General features: G+C 41.1%; 1 protein-coding gene across 2 annotated transcripts in view; it reads right to left on the bottom strand.

The window, feature by feature from the left end:
• The window catches only part of LOC106639302 (M-phase inducer phosphatase cdc-25.2), a 113337-nt gene that overhangs the window by 25404 nt on the left and 64708 nt on the right, over nucleotides 1–23225 (bottom strand). The window contains exon 1 of one of the 2 annotated variants that reach the window (XM_089593381.1): nucleotides 295–436. The exons of the other annotated variant lie outside the window; for it this stretch is intronic. Coding sequence (XP_089449507.1) covers nucleotides 295–347 — 53 coding nt within the window. The 5' untranslated portion in view covers nucleotides 348–436. Of the gene's footprint in view, nucleotides 1–294; nucleotides 437–23225 lie in introns of those variants that run through there. 2 annotated transcript variants of the gene reach the window in all.

Below are 23225 nucleotides of genomic sequence, written 5' to 3'. Positions count from 1 at the left end.
ATCGCACCGCTATTGGTGGAAAAAAATGTTGTCAAAAACTGGATTGAAAGTAGTGGCAAAAAAAAAAAATACATCTGAAAGCGTTTTAAAATTCATAAAATTATTACGCCCTAGATATGCTTTTGTTAAGGCATCGGAAAAGAATTTTTAAACGCCGGCACAACTAATGGCGAACCCTCGAAAAAAGACAATGATTCGACTCGACAGCTCCTCAAACGAAAATTGACAAGAAATAAAAATAAAATAATAAGTTACACATGTAATATATACTTGAAGGACAAAAAGATCCAATACCTGTTGCAGTTCAGACGAGCCATTTGTCTCGTGATGATACCAGAGTCGTCCATTTTGAAAATTACAAAGTCCGTACAGCCACGTCGACAGAAAAAAATGATCAAGCGAAAGTTGATAGGGGCGTCGTCGTTGGTGGTTTCCTGGGTATTAAGCTCAAGCAGCCAGGCTATAGTCTAACGCACCTGATAATCCAATACACAAATACATATACGTTTTGTGTGGCCAGCGCTTCGTTGTCCCCCCGCCCTCTAGTCTTGATAATCTTCACTCGATACACACATGCGTGTAACCTACACATGCGTGTAACCTGCATTCCCGAGTCCAACGGCCACTCGAAAAATTCAAACGGAAAAACTTCGAACGTTCTCCCGAATAAAAATGGGCGTGGAGTGTACTGGAGCCCCAAGATCTCATCTACTTCCCATTCGAGGTGCAAGGTCAACTTCAAAGGACCATCTACACAGCGATTCGAGAGAGTGAGGATACAAACGCATTTATCACGTCCACGGGAAAGAGTAGTTTCTATGATTTTATTTTTTTTTTTTTTTTTTTTTTCTTTTAGTGAAGATAATCGTTCGGGGCATCGCGTGTATGATTGTGGGCATTAACAACTTCGGGGCGAAGGAATTCGTGGTAAGGCTTTCCCAACAGAGGGGGTCCTGTGTGCATTGTCCTTCTCCCGTCTCTAAACATGTAGCGAGGCGGTGGAGGAGGAAATAGGGGGCGGGTTATTATACTTAGCGGTGTGGGCCAAACTGGTTCTTCTTAGGAAATCTTCAACTTCAAGCCGTGCAAGGAGCCCGAGTGACCTTGCTCGTTTGACGGCGAAGGGAGATAGATTTGGGAAGAAATGACGAAGCGCAAGGAAAACCTTTTCTCAACCATGGGAATTAATGAAGGTGAAGTTTCGTGTTTTCTTTTTTTTCCCCCCCCCCTCCCTATAACCGAATCTCGTATGGTATAATTGATATTAATGAGGGAAGACGATCTGAGTGACTTGGCACTGGATCAAACAAAATCACACGTGATCGCAATGGGGTATGAAGAAATTGAGCTATACAGGACGAAACCTCTTATCAGTTGTTACAAAAATAATCATTGTATCATGAGAACCGACTTATTGTTTTTAAAAGATGAAAAAAAAGTCAACTAAATGATTCGGTTTCACGGAGAAAACCAACAGCCACGTGAATTTTTGCGAAATCAAAACAAAAAAATAAAAAATAATTCAAACATCCGTGAATCGTGCGTGATAACAGGGGGGGGGAAGAACGAAACAAAACACCCGTGATATCAATCACTGCGAGTCGTCCAACTCGCGACGAGCTGGACAGGGATGATCGTTTAAGAACCTCTAAATTCCCAAAGTCCTGGAAACTCCTCGAAAGAAAAAAAAAAAAAAAAAAGATCCAGAGAAAGCCCGACCCCCGCAGCAGGGAGACCGCATAATACAGGCGCCGAGACAAAAAGGTCAGTCCGGTGACCGAGTGGGAATAGCAAGTGCAGCCGCCGTCCCGCTGCGGCGAAACGTGATTTTCTCGACTCCGGAGCCTGTGGGAAGAACCAAAGCCATTCGTACGAGCACGTACAGCGCCGTTGGAGAATCAAGGGAAAAAAAAAACAGCATACAGGTACTATATACATGTAGTATATAGTTGAGACGCGCGAAATCTAACTCGCGCTCCTCAGATTCGCCGAATCGACCGTTACACGGGCTTTGGAATGTGCTGAGCTTTCGGTGACACGTAGACTCTGTGACGATGTAAAGCTCTTTTGAAAAGAAAACACGTCTCGGCTGGAAATGGGAGGGAATTATTAGCGTTGACGTCGATTGAAGCAAAAAAAAATCGGCAATCTCACAGGGCGATCGGTATCCACCATTGCCGCGCAACGATTGCCAGTGCAAAAACCAACCGAACAAGCACTAGGTACTTATGCATACCCACATTGGTGAGAGTGCGTACATGTATATAGCTCGCGAGAGATTTTCGGAGGGACGCGCAGAGAGGAATTTTTGTCGTTGATTAATCGGGTGCAACGGCGCGCCGGGAGAAAACACCGAGGCAAAGGAACGAAAGGAGGAAAGAAAACGAAGAGGAGGAAAAAGAATAAAAGGAAGAAATAAAGAGTCGGCATCGCCGCTCGTTTCCCAGGCCTTTGGCGGGGGGGGGGGGGGGTACTCCGCAGCTCGGCGCGAGTGCGTGCGCGCACCGGAGTTGGAATTTAAATCCCAACCGTCACCGGTGGAGGTGGTGGTGGTGGTGGCGCGGAGGATACACCGCATGCGAGCACTCGGGAGACGGGGAGAAAGAGAGGGAAGAGGCTGCGGGGGAATGCAAGGGGTACATTACACGTAATAAGCGTAGGAGGGAGAAAGGGCGCGAAGATGATGGAGCCGTGGCTATATGTATACACGGATGCGGCCGGCTCTGGAGAGTTTGTTTGTAAACATGCGCCGGGGCGAAGAGGTGCAGGGAGGGCAAAGGAGGTATATGGGGTTCTACGCACACATACACGCGTGTTTGCGAGATTGCACTTTGCGCAATTGGGTGTCGTTACGTGGGGTACTTGCAGGAAGTTTCATTACAAGCGTTGCGTGTAGGTATATACGGTTTGTAATGTCAAGGGGATTGGTTGTTTTTTTTTTTTTTTTTCTTCTTTTTATTCTTATTTGGTGGACAGATGCGGATGCGAGATGATTGGTACGTTTGATGATGTCGAGGTGCGATGGCTTATTTGCTTTAAGCAACCGTCAAAAGTGTAAATGTACGCGGGTATGATCGTTAATTTCCAAGGAATATAAGTACTTAAAACGATAAAAATAATTCACCGAACGTTACTCTCGCCTGGTGCACTCGTCTTTTTGAATTGCCAGTGGGGGGAATGGGATTCGGTAAAAGTGGCTTCGAGCTTTACTTGGTCAATACATATTTCGCGTGATGCAAACTGCAACACGAGCGGATGGAAAAGAAAGGGACGAGATCGTTGGCCTCATCTGGAACGGAAACAACGCTAGGTGCAAAACAATAACCTCTGCATGAAATCGGATTCCCATTTTTATGGTGAATTTTTTGAAAACATTTATTCGACACATTATGTGTAAAAGTTTATTTGTCTCTTGACCTCTGCGTCCAAAAAAATTCGATCGTTTTCACGTATATCGATCTTTATCTCGATATACGTGAAAACTAAGTGAAAGGGTTGTTTTTTTTTTTCTTTCTTTCAACGTTTCCAACGTTATCTGTATATTCGAGCATCAATGACTTTGAGTCAATTTGTTTTGGTATGCATCAATTCACAAGACACTTTGCGCGTTGTTTTACTGAAGTAAGTACGGCAAAGTAGATTTCACATCTTTCATCACGTCAGCTGCAGTGGAAGAGTTACGAATTCATCGAAAAAGGGTTAAGGAAAAACAATTGTTCTTTTCTTTACAAAAAAAAAAAAAAAAAAAAAAAACGATATTAACCATGGATAATTGCCCAAATAAAAATATAGATACAACATATCCCACGAGCGGCGCTATATACAGAGATGTACGTATACACCAAACCACGTGCTTTCTTATCCGACCACTCCGCAGGAGCCACGACGCACAACATGTATATACTCACGACTTGTACGCATAACAGCGCGCGGGCTGAAAAACCGTTGAAACGCACATTATATGTGTATGTTTAGCCACGCGGGCGCGAAGCAGTGCTCTCGCCTGCGGCAGAAAACCGAAGACGTGGCCGTCACAGTACCGCCACCTGAACTGACGCCCTGCGGCCAGAGTTAATGCGCGCTAAGCGGCAAATTCAAATGTGCTAAAACCAACTAACTAAATCCCAAGCTTTTTAACATAATAACTCAGTACCCAAAACCTCTTATACCAAATAACCCTATACTTCAGATAAATACAACCAAACAATATTTTAAATACACGCTCAACTTATAACTGTATACATAAATCATACTCATCAGATTGCAAAATCTTTAAAATAAAGATCCAAACGACTTGCAACACATAAATATAATGAGAAAAAAACTACTAAATAACCCAGGGAGCTTAATATCTAATTAATTTATTGATAAAAATATAAAATATAACTACGACGCGTATCCCTATATGACCCAAGGCACTTCATGGTAAGTTTATTACCTAATCAAATATAAATTAAAAGCCCAAGCGCCTATCACCAGATGACCCGGGGCGCTTGCTGGCCACTTTTTTTAAAATTTTACTGAGCGCCTATTACCAGATGACTCAGGGCGCTTACTGGCCACTTTTTTTAAAATTAAACTGAGCTGCTATCACCAGATGACTCAGGGCGCTTACTAGCCAGTTTATTAACTAATTAAATATAAATTCACAGCCCAAGCGCCTATCACCAGATGACCCGGGGCGCTTGCTGTCCACTTTTTTTAAAATTTTACTGAGCGCCTATCACCAGATGACTCAGGGCGCTTACTAGCCAGTTTATTAACTAATTAAATATAAATTAAAAGCCCAAGCGCCTATCACCAGATGACCCGGGGCGCTTGCTGTCCACTTGTTTTAAAATTAAACTGAGCTGCTATCACCAGATGACTCAGGGCGCTTACTAGCCAGTTTATTAACTAATTAAATATAAATTAAAAGCCCAAGCGCCTATCACCAGATGACCCGGGGCGCTTGCTGTCCACTTTTTTTAAAATTTTACTGAGCGCCTATCACCAGATGACTCAGGGCGCTTACTGGCCACTTTTTTTAAAATTAAACTGAGCTGCTATCACCAGATGACTCAGGGCGCTTACTAGCCAGTTTATTAACTAATTAAATATAAATTAAAAGCCCAAGCGCCTATCACCAGATGACCCGGGGCGCTTGCTGTCCACTTTTTTTAAAATTTTACTGAGCGCCTATCACCAGATGACTCAGGGCGCTTACTAGCCAGTTTATTAACTAATTAAATATAAATTAAAAGCCCAAGCGCCTATCACCAGATGACCCGGGGCGCTTGCTGGCCACTTTTTTTTAAATTTTACTGAGCGCCTATTACCAGATGACTCAGGGCGCTTACTAGCCAGTTTATTAACTAATTAAATATAAATTAAAAGCCCAAGCGCCTATCACCAGATGACCCGGGGCGCTTGCTGTCCACTTTTTTTAAAATTTTACTGAGCGCCTATCACCAGATGACTCAGGGCGCTTACTGGCCACTTTTTTTAAAATTAAACTGAGCTGCTATCACCAGATGACTCAGGGCGCTTACTAGCCAGTTTATTAACTAATTAAATATAAATTAAAAGCCCAAGCGCCTATCACCAGATGACCCGGGGCGCTTGCTGTCCACTTTTTTTAAAATTTTACTGAGCGCCTATCACCAGATGACTCAGGGCGCTTACTGGCCACTTTTTTTAAAATTAAACTGAGCTGCTATCACCAGATGACTCAGGGCGCTTACTAGCCAGTTTATTAACTAATTAAATATAAATTAAAAGCCCAAGCGCCTATCACCAGATGACCCGGGGCGCTTGCTGTCCACTTTTTTTAAAATTTTACTGAGCGCCTATCACCAGATGACTCAGGGCGCTTACTAGCCAGTTTATTAACTAATTAAATATAAATTAAAAGCCCAAGCGCCTATCACCAGATGACCCGGGGCGCTTGCTGGCCACTTTTTTTTAAATTTTACTGAGCGCCTATTACCAGATGACTCAGGGCGCTTACTGGCCACTTTTTTTAAAATTAAACTGAGCTGCTATCACCAGATGACTCAGGGCGCTTACTAGCCAGTTTATTAACTAATTAAATATAAATTCACAGCCCAAGCGCCTATCACCAGATGACCCGGGGCGCTTGCTGTCCACTTTTTTTAAAATTTTACTGAGCGCCTATCACCAGATGACTCAGGGCGCTTACTAGCCAGTTTATTAACTAATTAAATATAAATTAAAAGCCCAAGCGCCTATCACCAGATGACCCGGGGCGCTTGCTGTCCACTTTTTTTAAAATTTTACTGAGCGCCTATCACCAGATGACTCAGGGCGCTTACTAGCCAGTTTATTAACTAATTAAATATAAATTAAAAGCCCAAGCGCCTATCACCAGATGACCCGGGGCGCTTGCTGTCCACTTTTTTTAAAATTTTACTGAGCGCCTATCACCAGATGACTCAGGGCGCTTACTGGCCACTTTTTTTAAAATTAAACTGAGCTGCTATCACCAGATGACTCAGGGCGCTTACTAGCCAGTTTATTAACTAATTAAATATAAATTCACAGCCCAAGCGCCTATCACCAGATGACCCGGGGCGCTTGCTGTCCACTTTTTTTAAAATTTTACTGAGCGCCTATCACCAGATGACTCAGGGCGCTTACTGGCCACTTTTTTTAAAATTAAACTGAGCTGCTATCACCAGATGACTCAGGGCGCTTACTAGCCAGTTTATTAACTAATTAAATATAAATTAAAAGCCCAAGCGCCTATCACCAGATGACCCGGGGCGCTTGCTGTCCACTTTTTTTAAAATTTTACTGAGCGCCTATCACCAGATGACTCAGGGCGCTTACTAGCCAGTTTATTAACTAATTAAATATAAATTAAAAGCCCAAGCGCCTATCACCAGATGACCCGGGGCGCTTGCTGGCCACTTTTTTTTAAATTTTACTGAGCGCCTATTACCAGATGACTCAGGGCGCTTACTGGCCACTTTTTTTAAAATTAAACTGAGCTGCTATCACCAGATGACTCAGGGCGCTTACTAGCCAGTTTATTAACTAATTAAATATAAATTCACAGCCCAAGCGCCTATCACCAGATGACCCGGGGCGCTTGCTGTCCACTTTTTTTAAAATTTTACTGAGCGCCTATCACCAGATGACTCAGGGCGCTTACTAGCCAGTTTATTAACTAATTAAATATAAATTAAAAGCCCAAGCGCCTATCACCAGATGACCCGGGGCGCTTGCTGTCCACTTTTTTTAAAATTTTACTGAGCGCCTATCACCAGATGACTCAGGGCGCTTACTAGCCAGTTTATTAACTAATTAAATATAAATTAAAAGCCCAAGCGCCTATCACCAGATGACCCGGGGCGCTTGCTGGCCACTTTTTTTAAAATTTTACTGAGCGCCTATTACCAGATGACTCAGGGCGCTTACTGGCCACTTTTTTTAAAATTAAACTGAGCTGCTATCACCAGATGACTCAGGGCGCTTACTAGCCAGTTTATTAACTAATTAAATATAAATTCACAGCCCAAGCGCCTATCACCAGATGACCCGGGGCGCTTGCTGTCCACTTTTTTTAAAATTTTACTGAGCGCCTATCACCAGATGACTCAGGGCGCTTGCTAGCCAGTTTATTAACTAATTAAATATAAATTAAAAGCCCAAGCGCCTATCACCAAATGACCCGGGGCGCTTGCTGGCCACTTTTTTTTAAATTAAACTGAGCTGCTATCACCAGATGACTCAGGGCGCTTACTAGCCAGTTTATTAACTAATTAAATATAAATTAAAAGCCCAAGCGCCTATCACCAGATGACCCGGGGCGCTTACTGGCCACTTTTTTTTAAATTAAACTAAGCTGCTATTACCAGATGACTCAGGGCACTTACTGGCCAGTTTATTAACAAATTAAATATAAATTTAAATCCTAAGCGTCTATCACTACATGACCCAGGGCGCTTACTATCCACTGGTTAATAAAATGAAAAATGCTACAATAGTTACGGCATTCAATGTGTAGCAAAGTAAGGCACTTAATAGGTTCTTAATTGTGATACAAAAAAAACCAACAAATAACTAGTGCTGTATGTATAAGTAACCTAACGTACTAATCGGCCAACTACTGCAATAATAATAATTATAAAATATTATAAAGGCATACTCCGATGTTACTTAGAACAATTAAGAGCTCTTATGCTAGCATTTTTGAGTTAACAAAAAATAGAATGGAACTTATATCAAGTAACAAAGGACGTTATACAGCTTGTTGTTAATTTCTAAGCCATTTATTAATACCATCAGGGCCAAAAATTGAATTCTTTTCGTTTCTTAACAAGCACTTGTCTCGATAATTATTAATCCGACGGTTTGAAAACTGGAAAGCAAGTATTTGAGGGCATCTGGGGATAGGCGCTCAGTTTAATTTTTAAAAAAGTGGCCAGTAAGCGCCCCGGGTCATCTGGTGATAGGCGCTTGGGCTTTTAATTTATATTTGATTAGGTAATAAACTGGCTAGTAAGCGCCCTGAGTCATCTGGTGATAGGCGCTCAGTAAAATTTTAAAAAAAGTGGACAGCAAGCGCCCCGGGTCATCTGGTGATAGGCGCTTGGGCTGTGAATTTATATTTAATTAGTTAATAAACTGGCTAGTAAGCGCCCTGAGTCATCTGGTGATAGCAGCTCAGTTTAATTTTAAAAAAAGTGGCCAGTAAGCGCCCTGAGTCATCTGGTAATAGGCGCTCAGTAAAATTTTAAAAAAAGTGGCCAGCAAGCGCCCCGGGTCATCTGGTGATAGGCGCTTGGGCTTTTAATTTATATTTAATTAGTTAATAAACTGGCTAGTAAGCGCCCTGAGTCATCTGGTGATAGGCGCTCAGTAAAATTTTAAAAAAAGTGGACAGCAAGCGCCCCGGGTCATCTGGTGATAGGCGCTTGGGCTTTTAATTTATATTTAATTAGTTAATAAACTGGCTAGTAAGCGCCCTGAGTCATCTGGTGATAGGCGCTCAGTAAAATTTTAAAAAAAGTGGACAGCAAGCGCCCCGGGTCATCTGGTGATAGGCGCTTGGGCTGTGAATTTATATTTAATTAGTTAATAAACTGGCTAGTAAGCGCCCTGAGTCATCTGGTGATAGCAGCTCAGTTTAATTTTAAAAAAAGTGGCCAGTAAGCGCCCTGAGTCATCTGGTAATAGGCGCTCAGTAAAATTTTAAAAAAAGTGGCCAGCAAGCGCCCCGGGTCATCTGGTGATAGGCGCTTGGGCTTTTAATTTATATTTGATTAGGTAATAAACTTACCATGAAGTGCCTTGGGTCATATAGGGATACGCGTCGTAGTTATATTTTATATTTTTATCAATAAATTAATTAGATATTAAGCTCCCTGGGTTATTTAGTAGTTTTTTTCTCATTATATTTATGTGTTGCAAGTCGTTTGGATCTTTATTTTAAAGATTTTGCAATCTGATGAGTATGATTTATGTATACAGTTATAAGTTGAGCGTGTATTTAAAATATTGTTTGGTTGTATTTATCTGAAGTATAGGGTTATTTGGTATAAGAGGTTTTGGGTACTGAGTTATTATGTTAAAAAGCTTGGGATTTAGTTAGTTGGTTTTAGCACATTTGAATTTGCTGCTTAGCGCGCATTAACTCTGGCCGCAGGGCGTCAGTTCAGGTGGCGGTACTGTGACGGTCACGTCTTCGGTTTTCTGCCGCAGGCGAGAGCACTGGCGCGAAGAGAGAAAGAGGGATTCCTGAGCGCGGCGGTGCGGGAGAGCGACGTATATATACATACAAGTGCCCCCACACAGAGGGGGGATACGACGACGACAACGATATCCGCGCTGGTATGCGCGCCAAACGGTCGCGGTGCCTCTTCTTCTCGGTTCTTTCGGATTGTTGTTGCCAAGCGACTGCGATCCTCTCTTTTTCTCTCCTCCCGGCTATATATACGAGTTGGCCCTCCCCGTGCAACGCAAACAGGAGGAGGGGGAGGCGAATCGCCGCGGAAACCCAGAGAATCCCTGATAATGAGCGTGGCCCCCAGAGCCTCTTATATACCCTCTCCCTCCCTAGTCGGTGGAACTAACGATCCGATTTATGATTGATTTTCGCCGGGCTCTGTGTTTTGCGCGCCCGCCCTGGAGAGATTTTTCTTTTTTTCTTTTTTTTTCATTCTCGTACAGCCGTTGTTGTTTTCGATTCTGGTGTAGGATTGCAAGTTGCGGCGGAGATGGCAGATCCACTCGCCGAAATTGATAAGGGCACACGGGAGCAACGCGCTTCAGTTGCACCTGCCTATGCGAGTTGCTTGATTGGGCTGTGGGTGATTTTTTTCAACGATTTCAATCAATACTAACTTCGGCACAAGGAAAGTGATTATCATTTGACCAATTTATTAAGATTAAAATGGTAAAAAAGGAGGCTTGTAAACGCGGGTCTAATGACTCTAATCCATTGATGAAAATAGCGATGAGCCATTGTTTCGACTGTTTTTCTTAAATTTTATAAATTGGTTTAGCGATGGATGGTTACAAGGCTTAAACGATTTTTTTTCTTCACGCACTTGGACTTACATTGTTCACGCAACCGTCAAGGTTTCCAGAGTATAAGCACTTTCTACAGTCCGTCTTCGCTTCATGCATAAAATATGAGTTTTCGAAGCACCGAATACATATGATTTAGGTAGTGGATAACTTTATACCAGAAACGTCATGGTTTTCATTCGAAGACTAAATAAGTCGTTTTCCAGCGAGTACAATCCTAACGTGTCAAATAACGGTGCCGATGTACACGAAATCTCTTCTGATATTTAGATGTTTGCTGTGTGCCGTGGAGCATTTCAACTCTAAGAGTGTAATCAAAGACATGGTGCACTCGAAACGTGATGTATGTATCTATACGCATTGTGAAAATTCTCTCAATTGCGTAATCACACCTCTGCTAGATGTTTCGATCGATGTGTAAGTTATATACATAGACACTGTTGGCTTTTGGATAAGTGCTTTTGATGAGTCATGGGATATTGTCAATTGGGAAAAATATCGTGGAATTTTTTTTTTCAATTCTCGCCTGATACGATGATTCCGTTTTCAACTCATCTTACGCATCGACTTCTTTTACGTGGCATAATCAAATTATCCTTTAATTACCAGATTAAATGCTTTTCACCAAAATTTTTCCAAGATTTGATAAATAATCACATTGAAAGTCTCAGTTTTAATGCACCAGATAATTATGTATCCTTACCGACCCTATATAAATGAAGTGGAGGTATACACCTACGTATAATTAAAACGCATCAAAAGCCTTTTTTCGAGATTATATTGTACCAATTGAACGTATGGTAAAACAAAACCTGTTCTAGTATACAAATGACACTAGCAGCGAGTAATTATAAATTCTATTGTCTAACAAACACGTTTTACTTTTCCATGAAAAACCTCATAAACTGCTTTATTATCCCCGACAATTCCACACAAGGGTCGGATCATCAAAAGCATTCCATCACCCAGGAATCCGAACCCAGCTTGCAACCTCTAAAAAAGAAGAAGAAAAAAATGAAGCACAATCTCATCAACGGAAAAAAAAACCAACTTCCAACCCTCGAAGTTTTCCTCGCAAGAAGTCACAAAGAGCACCGAGACGCAAGTCAGTGCTTTTCCGAGCCCCACGACAAATCGCGTCGCCCAATAAATCCTCGAGCTCCACCTCCATTGTATAATCTGCACCAGAGTTACATGTCCACGGGAGAAAAGAATAAAAAAATATTCGATCCCACCCTCGCATGCTGGGCAGTAAACTTCACTTGGACGACAATGCGATACACCTACTTTAAAAAAAAAAAAAAAAAAAGTTAAACCTGATGCATTCATTGTAACACAAAGCCTCGAAGATTATCATCGCATGGACCTGTGCAGACAAGACCGGACCAACGGGCTGGAGACTATACAACATGTCGGCGGTTGTGCCGCCGTGCACGTATTAAGTGGCCCCGGAGGTAATAAAACTCGCTCCCGAAAAAGGGAGTCCCCATCGAGCCTAAGGAAGCACGCGCATTTCTTCACTTATCTCCAGACGCGTGTGCGGAGACAACCATCGAAGTTGAGCCGAAAGAGAATGGTGAAGCTTTCTATGGTTTAGGGGCTTTTCCGGGAAGGTCCTGCGCGAAGTACACGCACATCCAGACGCGCCAGACGGCGCTCGCGGCGTGGTTTGAAGGCGAGACTTGGGCCCAATGTGGGTGGGATCATGCGCTTTTCTTCGCCTCTTTCTCTTCGTCTCGAATTTCCTCTCTCCCCCCCCCACCGTCGTTTAGGACTATACAACATACCTTTACACGAATTTTTAATTCACAAGCACGCGTGGACTCTTTTAAGCTCGCGTGTGCGACCTTACGAGCGTTTGTCCGTGTTTTTCAAAAAAACCCCGAGTGGCCGTTATTTTCTATACCTAACGATTTTGAAGCACTCGTGAAGCAAGTGCAGCCAGAAGCTCTTTCGTTTCGGAGGAAAGCCAACGCCGAGTAAGTCATTCAAAGTGTTGAAATCCTTTTTAGTGGTACGGCCAAACGTATAATATGTACATCACATCTGATGTTACTTTAAAACTGATGATGAAACTGTGGGGCACTTTTCTAGTTAGTGAAAGTTGTTTAGACTCACACAAGGATTTAAAGGGTTATTTGAAGATCTTTCAAAAACTCTCGCCAAACTTTAAAAGTCAAAGTGAGTTATTAATCGGATTTAAAAAAAAAATTTTTTTCCCTTGAATAAAGTGTACTATTGGTGTTAAAAAACCTTTTCTATTAATTACCATCCACAATACAATTTCTTTTCTGCCAGACAAGTGCCAAAAGTGCCATTAAATGTTCAAATGTTTTTTCAAAAATACTACGACTACTTAATTTTTTTTTCTAAATTATTTTTCCTTTAAATTGTATAAACAAAATTAGATTAGAGGCGTGGATGCCCAAGTCCCGCTCGTTATGTAAAAAAGGGCGCAGTTGTGTGACCAAAACATCAATAGATCAGTTCTCTTGCGAAACGCGTAATGCTCTTGCCATATCCCAAATAAATGGCCCTTATTCGCGGTCGTCTAGGATGAAATAACAAATTATGATTCTCGCATCGCGCCCGCGCTCTCCTCGAACTCATCCATCACAAAGAAAACATGTACGCGTTTTACAGTTGATTTCGACCAAAGCCGCGCCACGCACACATTTTTTCCGTTACGATTCCTCGCTTTCTCCTTTTCCACGCATCCAACTTCAAAAATACATCCCGACCACGCATTGTTCGAAGGCGCCTCACCCAAATAAATGGTAATTCCTCCCTCGAGCAGCCAAGGATGTAGTGTATATACAAGTAGGCGTGCATGTGCATCTCCTTCCTCCTCGTGAAGTGTTTTGCCTATATACATATACGCGATGCGAGCCAAGGGCAACAAGAAGAAGAAAAAGAAAGCAGGCGGGGCCCATTGTCGAGACTGGCTTTCCCGCACGAAGTTATTAAACCCGTGCATAACCAGTTCCCGGCCTCCCTCGGGGGCAAGGGAGAAAGACTGGAGTACACCCAAGTATACTCTTTCCTCTCCGCTGTTGCTATCCGAGAGATCGGTGAAACCGCGACGAAATTTGTTTGTTTTTGGTGGTGTGTTTTTTTTGATGCGATGATAAATTATGAGTAATATATCGAGTACACTTTGGACAAAAAATCAGATACGCGCGTCAACGAGACGAAGCTCGACAGTTCACCCTTACGATGTAACATTACGTATAGGAAAGCCTCGGGTTTCTTCTCGGAACGAAGTTCTCCGCTCGGACATTTGATCTGGCCTATCCCCTTCGCCGCGGCCCCCGCGCGGCGCACAAACTTCGTTTGTGAGGACAAAGGGAAATCAAACAACGCGTCTGGGTATAGGCTTGAGGAGCTGAAAATCTTCAAACCGAGAGAACTACAGGGATATTATATGGCGTGTATGGTAGAGGCCTCGTGTATACGTGACTGGTCTTTTAAATGGACCAAACTGTGTTGGCCGAAGGAAAAAAAAAAAAAAAAAAAAATCAGGAGAAAACGTCGCGCTGTAAATCACAAGGGCGGTCTTTTTTCTCCTCATTGTCGTTTTCGAAGTGTTTTTGAGTGCACTTTCTTGACGGAGACTTTTACGGAAATCGAAGCGTGGGCTTGTGATTTCCCACGTTTTTTCTCTTGTTTTTTTTTTTTGTTTTTTTTTTCAGGAATGCAATGAAGGATACTGCAAGGTGCATGCAAGGTGGAAAATGCCAATGGAGATAACACGAGTTGGCTCGGGTAAGGGGATAGGTATTCGACCTTGTTTTCCTATCCCTCTTTTCTTTACTTTTGTTTTTGTGATACAGATTCATGCATGAGTCATCCCCTGCAGTTTGGAGCCCAACGAAGTTCACCAGTGTTTACTTGGGACCCACTTTCTGGACGAAGCTATGGTTAACATCGTTTACCCCCTTGTGTATACCAAGACAAAAAAAAAATCTTTAAGATATAATCACACGTGAAATTTTTTGTGGGATCAAGTACCCATGTAAACCAGTGTGCTTGCAGCAATTAATCATAACACCTAAATAGCAGTACAAAAATATTTAAAAACAACAAAAATGGTCATACCGATTAACTTAAGTAATATTAATCCAAGCTCCAAAAAGCACGTAATTATACAAACATGTAATATGTACTGCAAAAACTCTCCATCGGCCAAAGCTAACGAAGAAGTAAATATATATATATATATCTACATATATATATCCGTGCACGCTTTACAAAAACATAAGATCGGTATCTCGAAGCGAACTCGTGCAGGAGAGAGTTGCTGCATCCTCATCCCTCCGTGTAAGAAGCACAGGGCTAAGATAAAGAGCCAAGGACATAAGAGAGAGAGAGAGAGAGGGAGGGAGGGAAAAAGGGCGCGAGATGAGAGGATCCCCCTATATCATGCGGACTCTGTGGGTATACCTGCAGTGTGAGGTGTGGTGCGACAGGAGAAAGGTAAAACGGAGGAGGGCCGTCTATAGGGAGGACAGAAAAAGAGAATGAATGAACGAGCGGGAGGAGAGGAAGGAGGTGGAGGCTGTTTGGCGCGAGAGACGGTTAATGTACCGCTACCGCCTTGGCTACTTTGGGAGCCTCTTGACTCGTATATGGGGGGGTATAATATATACGTATGGCGGTGGACACGCGAGCGGGAGGACGCTTGCCTCATCTGTAATGTCTTGGCTGTTGAATAATTGCGCTGTAATGGCCAATGACTTTTTACTTTTACTAACTGGTAACATCATTATGCTGCTACACAATTTTTCGGACTTGCACTAGAAAAAAAAAACACTCGTCAATCCAAATAAACGTTTATTTAAATATGAACCAAAACAAACATTTATTTGAAGTAATGTCGTTTGATTTGCATTAATATTTATTTCATTTCAATAAAACCTATAAAATAACATTTATTTTATTTAAATAAAATTTTTTTTTTTATTTAAATAAACTTAATTTGGATGGACGAAGTGTGACTTTCAGTCACTGAGTCTACGTCTAGTGTTTTCAAAAGATTGTTATTACGAGTTTTTAAAATTTTTGAAAAAATGTACAATTTTTTTAAAGAGTTATTGATAGTTTCACTTTGGAAATTTCATATAGTAATCTCCTTGGTAACCTCTGCCGATTGCAGTTACTGGTTTAATTGGTGGATCGAAGGTTCTAAAAATGTTGGACTAACCATAATTTTTGGGGAAGATCTTTGATGCTTATCATAGGATTAAAATAAATAAACCACAAGCAGTGGCATGCGATCAATTTTTTACGAAAAAAAGCGTAGGGTGATATTTTTTAAAATTACAACTACATTTTAATTAATTAGATCGAACAAAATATCAGCAATACTCATAAAAACTGTGATTGGCGAGAATATTTTTAACGAGTTAAGGGTCAATTGGCAGCCAATTTATAAATTCCCGACTACGAGTGATACAGTCACGGCGAGCCATTTAAATTTGTACGAGATGCCGTATCCCAGATAAACCAAGTGCAAATATCACAAGAGTGGCGTTGAATTGTGTCGCTCGATTTTTATCGATGAAAATAAAAACGCGACGTTACTGCGCAAACTTGAACAATAAGTATATATATACTGACCGACAAGGCTAGGAATTTCACCTACTCGAAAGATCAACGCACTTGGGCAAGAGAAAGAAGGAATATATGTATTGTAATGTTATTCATCGATAGTATTGGGCGAACTATAGTGATTTATACGCAATTGGCTGTAATCAGCTTAATGCAACATCCAATTTAAGAGACTTGTAAGTTTAAATTGATAAAATTAGATGAAAATAATATAAAAATATAAAAATGGTACAAAATGGCCGTATTTGCACAAAAAAGTACCAAATTCAACGTGTATATCGATCGACGGAATATAAACTCGGGATGAATAAATTGGTATACGTTTGTAGTGCACAACAGTGACATTATCTCTCATATACCTCATATACATAGATAGATATACGACAGAAGTAGAAAAACGTGCGACAAATATAGATTTTCATTCGTGAAACAGCCCGAAATATCAAAGCAAAGAATCCTACTGCCTCGCAGTTAGGTATACATTTATACTCCCATAAGGAATTCCTCGAGGCACACATATAGGTACATACAAATTTAAAATTCGTAAAACCCCAGCAAAAACATCTCATTAACGCAGTCACGGAGGAGACGACAGAAGCCACCGATAATATATACCTAATATATATATATATATAAGCGCAAAATCCCTCTGGGCCCCGAAATTCTCACGTGCGGGACTCCAAAAGGCCAAACTAGTTTTCCTCCGATGGCTCGCACACACACAACTGTATTCGTGTATATACACTGGACCCACACGAAATGATCGATACTCATAGACACCCTACGTATATATATCACGAGTGTGTGACGAAACGAAGGAGCACACCGTCAATTACGCAACAGACGAGCCGAAGCCATAATACTCGCGCGCGGGAGAGCGGGAGATAAGCGATTCGCGAAAAGTGGGTCGGATCAGTCGGGGTCTCTTCATGGGTTTGTAGGTATAGGTTCCCCAAAGGCCACAAGGCAAGTAATTGTATACGTGTATAGGTAAGTGGGTATATACGATAAACGCGTTGGTGTAAAAAAGAAGACCATGCACGAGAAGAGAGAGATTTATCGTACGAAGAAGCAGCGAAGGAGGAGGAGGAGGAGTATAGTATGTAGCGGCAGCGTGGAGCGAGCAACGGTCGCCGGTGGCCTTGAGCTTGAGCGGAAATCGCGAAATGCGTGTGTGTATGCAAACTAACGCCTACATATATATATATATAAATATGTACGGATCTATACGTGTGTGTGCATGTGCTACTATACCGTAGGGACAATATAGACTCACATGTATTTTTGTAACGAGCGAGAGAAAAAGCTAATAGTACGCAGCGGAAGTCGGGACAGCTCTAAAAGCACGTGTGCGATGTGTATCACGTGTTCAAAAACCCTCGATGGGGTCGAATTTGTTTCAGAGACGACGCGGCGGTGATAACAAGACTCGATTTGATTGGCACTGGTCCATGATGCTCTCGCGCAGATTTTATTTGTACAATTGGAAAAATTTTAATTTTTTGCTGCATGTCAAGCTTTGGTTGTCTGATGAGTTGAACTTTAAAAGCAAATGACATTTCAGTTTTAATAATAATAATAAAAAAACTGTCACTTTCCCAAGAAATTAGATTAAAAAGTTGTATTAAAAATCTTCGGAGCTTTTAGGTGTGCCAAGACAGTCTGAAGAGGAAAAAAGTCTGCACTGAATCCAAATAATACAAGTGAATGATCTAAAATAAAAATTGTAAATTATTTATTTAAATTTAATTATGATTTATTATAAAAAAATCTATTAAAACTTTTTATAATTTTCTGCAAGTAAAGACTTTTAAAACGTTTTGTACTACAAAAGGAAAAAATATTGTGAAAAATAATTGTTATAAAAAATTTGTTGAAAAAAAATCAAAAATTATTTTTGATATGTATGAGTGTAAAGGACCGCAACGCCACTTTAATGACGGAGCAACAGGCTTGCATAAACACATGTTACATTATAAATGAACAGTGGTGTCCGCGTCAGTGACGGGAAATACCAAGACTCGAAAGCAGAAATTATCCACTTCGATAATCCGATACTCTCCCGACTGTGCTAACCTTTGCTCTGAACAAATTGATTTCAGATGTTTACTTGAATTATATTAAAAATAATTTTCAATACTGGATCGTGCGATATCTCCACCAAAGCTAGCACAGCATTGTAAGTCTATTGTGATTTTTCAGGTTTAATGTACACCAATTTTAAACTATTTTTTTTCGTCCAACAAAATTGTATCTTTAAAACTTAATAAAAAGGTTCGTTAACAAAAAAAATTAAAAAAATCAGTCGAGGTAGTATTTTTTCGAAATTACTTTACAAATAAACTTTAACCTGCACAAAAATTACTTTGTATGTTATTTCTAATTTATGTTAACTGTTGAATGACGCATGTGTCTACTACTACTCATATTATTTATTTTTAATCTTTATCAAACGGCCACCTAATTATTGTAAAATAAACAAAGTGGTGTACAAAAATTATTTGCTTCTCAACATTTTTGCGCAAGTACACAGACAGACAGACGGAAAAACACCCGCTCAGATAAAGTCGGAAAGTGAAAATTTCATTTAGGTGGTCGTAAACATGTTGAGGCGTTCTAGGATTTTGGCTTCGGTATGGTATTTTTACTGCGACGTAAATCTCTCCCTGAAAGCTAACGATTTTCGTGTAATGAACGTAGTATTCTTTCTTTTTTTTTTTTTTTTTTCACCAGTGCAACAAAATTCTGCGCGTGTAAGAGTCCAAGTGAGCTCTATATCACAAGCTATTGTAAGTAACTTGAGCAACAAATGATTTGCGACTCGACAAAGAAAAAACGAAACGAAACGGAAATGATGTAACCTCTAATTGTTAAGCCAACAAAAATCGCTCCTTAATTACCTCGAGGACGTAGAGGATATTCATTGTTTTCAAAACATAAAATAAAAATACTGCATTTATACTCATTGTATTTTATCAAGATAACTAAACTGCCCCCAACATCATTTCGAGCCCACATGAATCAGCACCACCAAAATCATTCAACTTAATTCGAGAGCATCAACACCGAAGGAAGTTTAAAAACTTCAAATCACCCGAGCCGCCCGTAGTCAGCCCGCATCGGCTCATCATTCGGTCGAAGCGCCGAAGTACAATTACAGGCCAACCGGCATCAATCATCGAGTCTCTCATCCAATAGCCCAATCTTCGTTTTCCATCGAAACTCCGACCGACGCCACACCTCGGGAAATGTTCAACATCAGCTCTTACCAAACAAGCCTCAAAAATAAATCAAAAAATCATCGTGCGGCAAAACAAAAATCATGACCAGCAACACGTAAGGGAAGAGAATTTAGTGAAGTACACCCCACACCAACGTAACATTGAAGATCTCGAGTGAACTCATCAAGCGCGTATATTATTACCTACACACATCATCGTAAGATAAAAAAAAAAAAAAGAGAGAGACATAGAGAAGTGGTCCTTTCTCTCGTCCAAGTTCAGCCGGGGCCTTTGGAGCGGAAACCGTTTTTCTCCCTCCGGTGCCATTGTTTCCAAAGAGACCCTCGCGATGACAAACGGATCCTTACTTGCGACTCAACGGAAAATTATGAGCCATTTCGAGACACGCGGACCGTGATAGTGGTAGATTTAAGTACAAGCGGAGGGGGACAAGTACAAGCACGTCGGAGGCTGTATTACATAAATAGTATAGTGGACGGTTATCGCCAAACCGTGCGAAAGATGCCTTCCCGGAATCGATAGGGACCTGCGTTCTATATACACGATGCGGGGGAGCAACGGGTGCGGTTAAGGTGCTCATTATGCAAGGGAGAGACGGATGCTTCGGAATTCACGTTTTCGGGAATCTACGTGGGGGTTTGGATCCGATCGATTTTGCAAAGAGCAGAGGTAGGTACTACGTTTTCCGAAAGGTTTGACGAAAGTGCAGGTACAAAGTTTTCGAAGAAGCGAGGAGATTGTTTTCAAAGTTGGCCTTTTCCCTATATGGTACCGCACTGCGCACTTGGGTCTGGAAAGGGTTATGCGTACGTGTATACTGCGCGGACTTTCTCGGGCTTTCACTCGTCTTAAATTGAGAAAATTCAACATCGCGGTAAAACTGTTTTCTTATACTATTCCTAAAAAAAAAAAAGAAAAAGAAAAAACAAGCTTTGAATAACAATTTAAAACGTGTTTCCCGATGAACCGAAGAAAGCCCCACACCACACGCGCCAGAGAAAATACACCTTGCTCGCCTCGCCGCGGAAACGTTGATTCCCATTGTTGGTCCGATTTGCATGTCCCATTCACGGGGGCACAATGAGAGACAAGCGCCCCTTTCTGTGCTTCTTGTTTTTTTTATTTTTTTTTTTTTTTTTTCTATTTTATTCGAAAGAACCATACAAGGAGGAGAAGCCTGTGGGACCGGCCAGAGTGGTCCATCCAAGTGGGGAAGAAAGGGAAAAAAAGGAGAGAGGCGTCTTCCACGGACGCTCGGAGCGGGAACTTTTGGCGGGACCGACTACACGCCATTTTTAAATGGCCCTGCGTACCGGCGCTCTGTGTGTACATATTATACATACACGCACAGAGAAATTTCTCTGGAGTCTGGCGGGGAACGTGAGAGAAACTTATGCCCGCTGATGGTCGTGTTCGCATGTGTCCATGGAGAAAAGGGCCTTCGCCTCCTTATACTCGGAAACCTTCTCGTATTATACATCCATCAGTGCTCGATGGCTGTTTGTACGAATGCCATGGGTATACATGTATAAGTGCGGGTTTCTTTTTCCCAACGAGAGCTAAACCAGCAATAACCAGCTAATATATCCCGCGGTCAGCTGTGCGAGTCAAAACTGTTTGTATATCCCTAAACTCCTTTTTTTTTTCTTTTTTTTTTTTTTGCCGACTCACGTTGTTTGCGTTTACTCGGTGTTGGAGATAATTACTCAGCCGTTGCCACCTTGTACACGAGCGCGATTGATTTTTTAATCGGATCGTGAATGCTAGTGCAAGGAATTTTTTTTTTTTTTTTTCCTCACCAACAGGGGAGGATAACGACCTGGGGGACTGTGGATCGAAGAACAACGTTGCTCGCGCCCTTGAAATTCTTCGTTGGACCCTGTTGGCTGTCGTAAAGATAAAACCCAACCCCACCAGTCACCAGGTTTTTCCCGAATTGCTTCGAAGACGCGCAACGTCAATGCTCATGATTTGGTCATACAGCTATGGGCTACGTGGTGAGGGTAAAACAAATGAAGTTGCGGGGGAAAAGCATCGGTGTAAATCTAATCCTTGGGCAGTTGGTGGTAGGGGTTTTATATACGGATGTGTACTTCGTTTCTTCTCATTCCCAGGGGGTGACCGGCAATTATTGTGAGGCGCGCGCGCGGCCGATCCCTTTGGCTCGCGTTTTTACCCGCGCACTCGAGCACAGGAAGCTCCGAGAGTTCGTATAGGGACAATGGATCGGTCTCGTCCCGACGCGGTTCCGAGAATCATCGCCGCTGGTGCAGGTTGTGCGTTTCCGGGCGAGAGGGGCTTCAAAAGATATATGTGTACGTACGCCGGTCTCGCGAAAGGAGCAGCGATACACGCACGCCCTTGAGGGGGGGGAGGGGGTGGAAGAAAAATCGAGCGAAAAAAGAGGCACAGGAAGCGTGTATCAAAGTCGGTCTGGTCGTTGTCATCCCCCGCTTGCGATATTGTCCAACTCGAGATCTGGGCCGATGTACAAAGGAGGATTTTTGTCTTCGGTGACTGGGGCACGTAAGTGTATAATGGCCTCGGCTAACTGTGGGGTACCAGAAGAGCGGCAGGAAGACGAGTATCGAGTTGCTTTTGAAGTATTTTTTCGTTCCGAAAATCTTTGCAAGGTCTATAATGAAGTTGGTCGTGGGGTTTTTGGTATATATACATACATACATATATATATACACGCGTGCAGATCGGACGAGCTATATACTGCAGGTTACGGTTGGTAGTTTCATATTCAAGAGTATTTCATAGTTGCAGTGATTTTTCTTCATCATCAGGAACTATTAACCAATGTATATGAAATTTATAGGAACTACACTGAGCAATCCGTTTCTTTGAATCAAAAAAATTGTATCATTCTCATTTCGTTAAGTATTTTTTTTTTTTTTTTTTTTATTAAAAAAATTTAGTTGAGATCAGAAAATGAACTTCATATAATTAAATGAGAAATGCGTAATTAAAAAAAAAAATTCGTTATTTTTTTCAACATTTTTTTATTTATAAGAAAATGTTTGACGGAATGAGGGTAAAAAAATATTTTTTGACTCAGTGTAGTCCGCGATGTAAAGGTAAATTAATTCACGGGTAAAAAATGAACTGATGAGAATTTGTTATTATTTTCTTTAAAAAAATGATCCAAACAAAAATATTTTAGCATCGACAATAAATATTATACAATGTGCGTAAATATTAAATAATATATGCATAATGTATTATATGTAAAATTGTAGTTAATGTTCCCTATAGGATAGATAACAACTTTACATTTAAAAACTCAAGTAAAAGGGGTAATAAGGGGTAATAATATTATTTCACCAACATCAATGATAAAATTCAATAATCTCGACCAGTATTGAAAATTAGCCAACCAGAAATTTTAATAAAATAACGTGACAAAAATAAATTGATTAGATCTATTGAATAAAGCAGCGACCATGGTTACGTCATTCGGTACAGTAATACGTAATACTGTATCTTGTCGACCACAATCGGAAGAACTTACGTAAGAATATAACTGCTACTGATAACCACGAGAGTAGAATAAGCACGATATTTTTATTTATCACTGTTTAACATACCTGTACGCCTAAACAATCAATTTCACTTTTTACAATTAATTTTTTCAAGTAATCTCGTAAATCAATGATGAATTTAATTTTAAGTTGTAAAATAAAAAAAATAAAAAAATAAATTTGGATTGAAATCATTTACTATGAAATTAATTGATGAATGGGTTACAAGATAAATACAAATTTCAGTCGATGATGGTTTTCAATTATCTACATTAGAAAACTCATGCGGCGCGCAACTTTAAAGTCCCTA

This window comes from Copidosoma floridanum, unplaced genomic scaffold (genome assembly GCF_036245765.1).
Source record: "Copidosoma floridanum isolate Cflo_tuat_1 unplaced genomic scaffold, Cflo_Japanese_pri ptg000019l, whole genome shotgun sequence".
Taxonomy (NCBI): Eukaryota; Metazoa; Arthropoda; class Insecta; order Hymenoptera; family Encyrtidae; genus Copidosoma; species Copidosoma floridanum.
The sequence above is the reverse complement of the archived record's forward strand: the minus strand, read 5'-3'. Positions and strand labels throughout refer to the sequence as shown.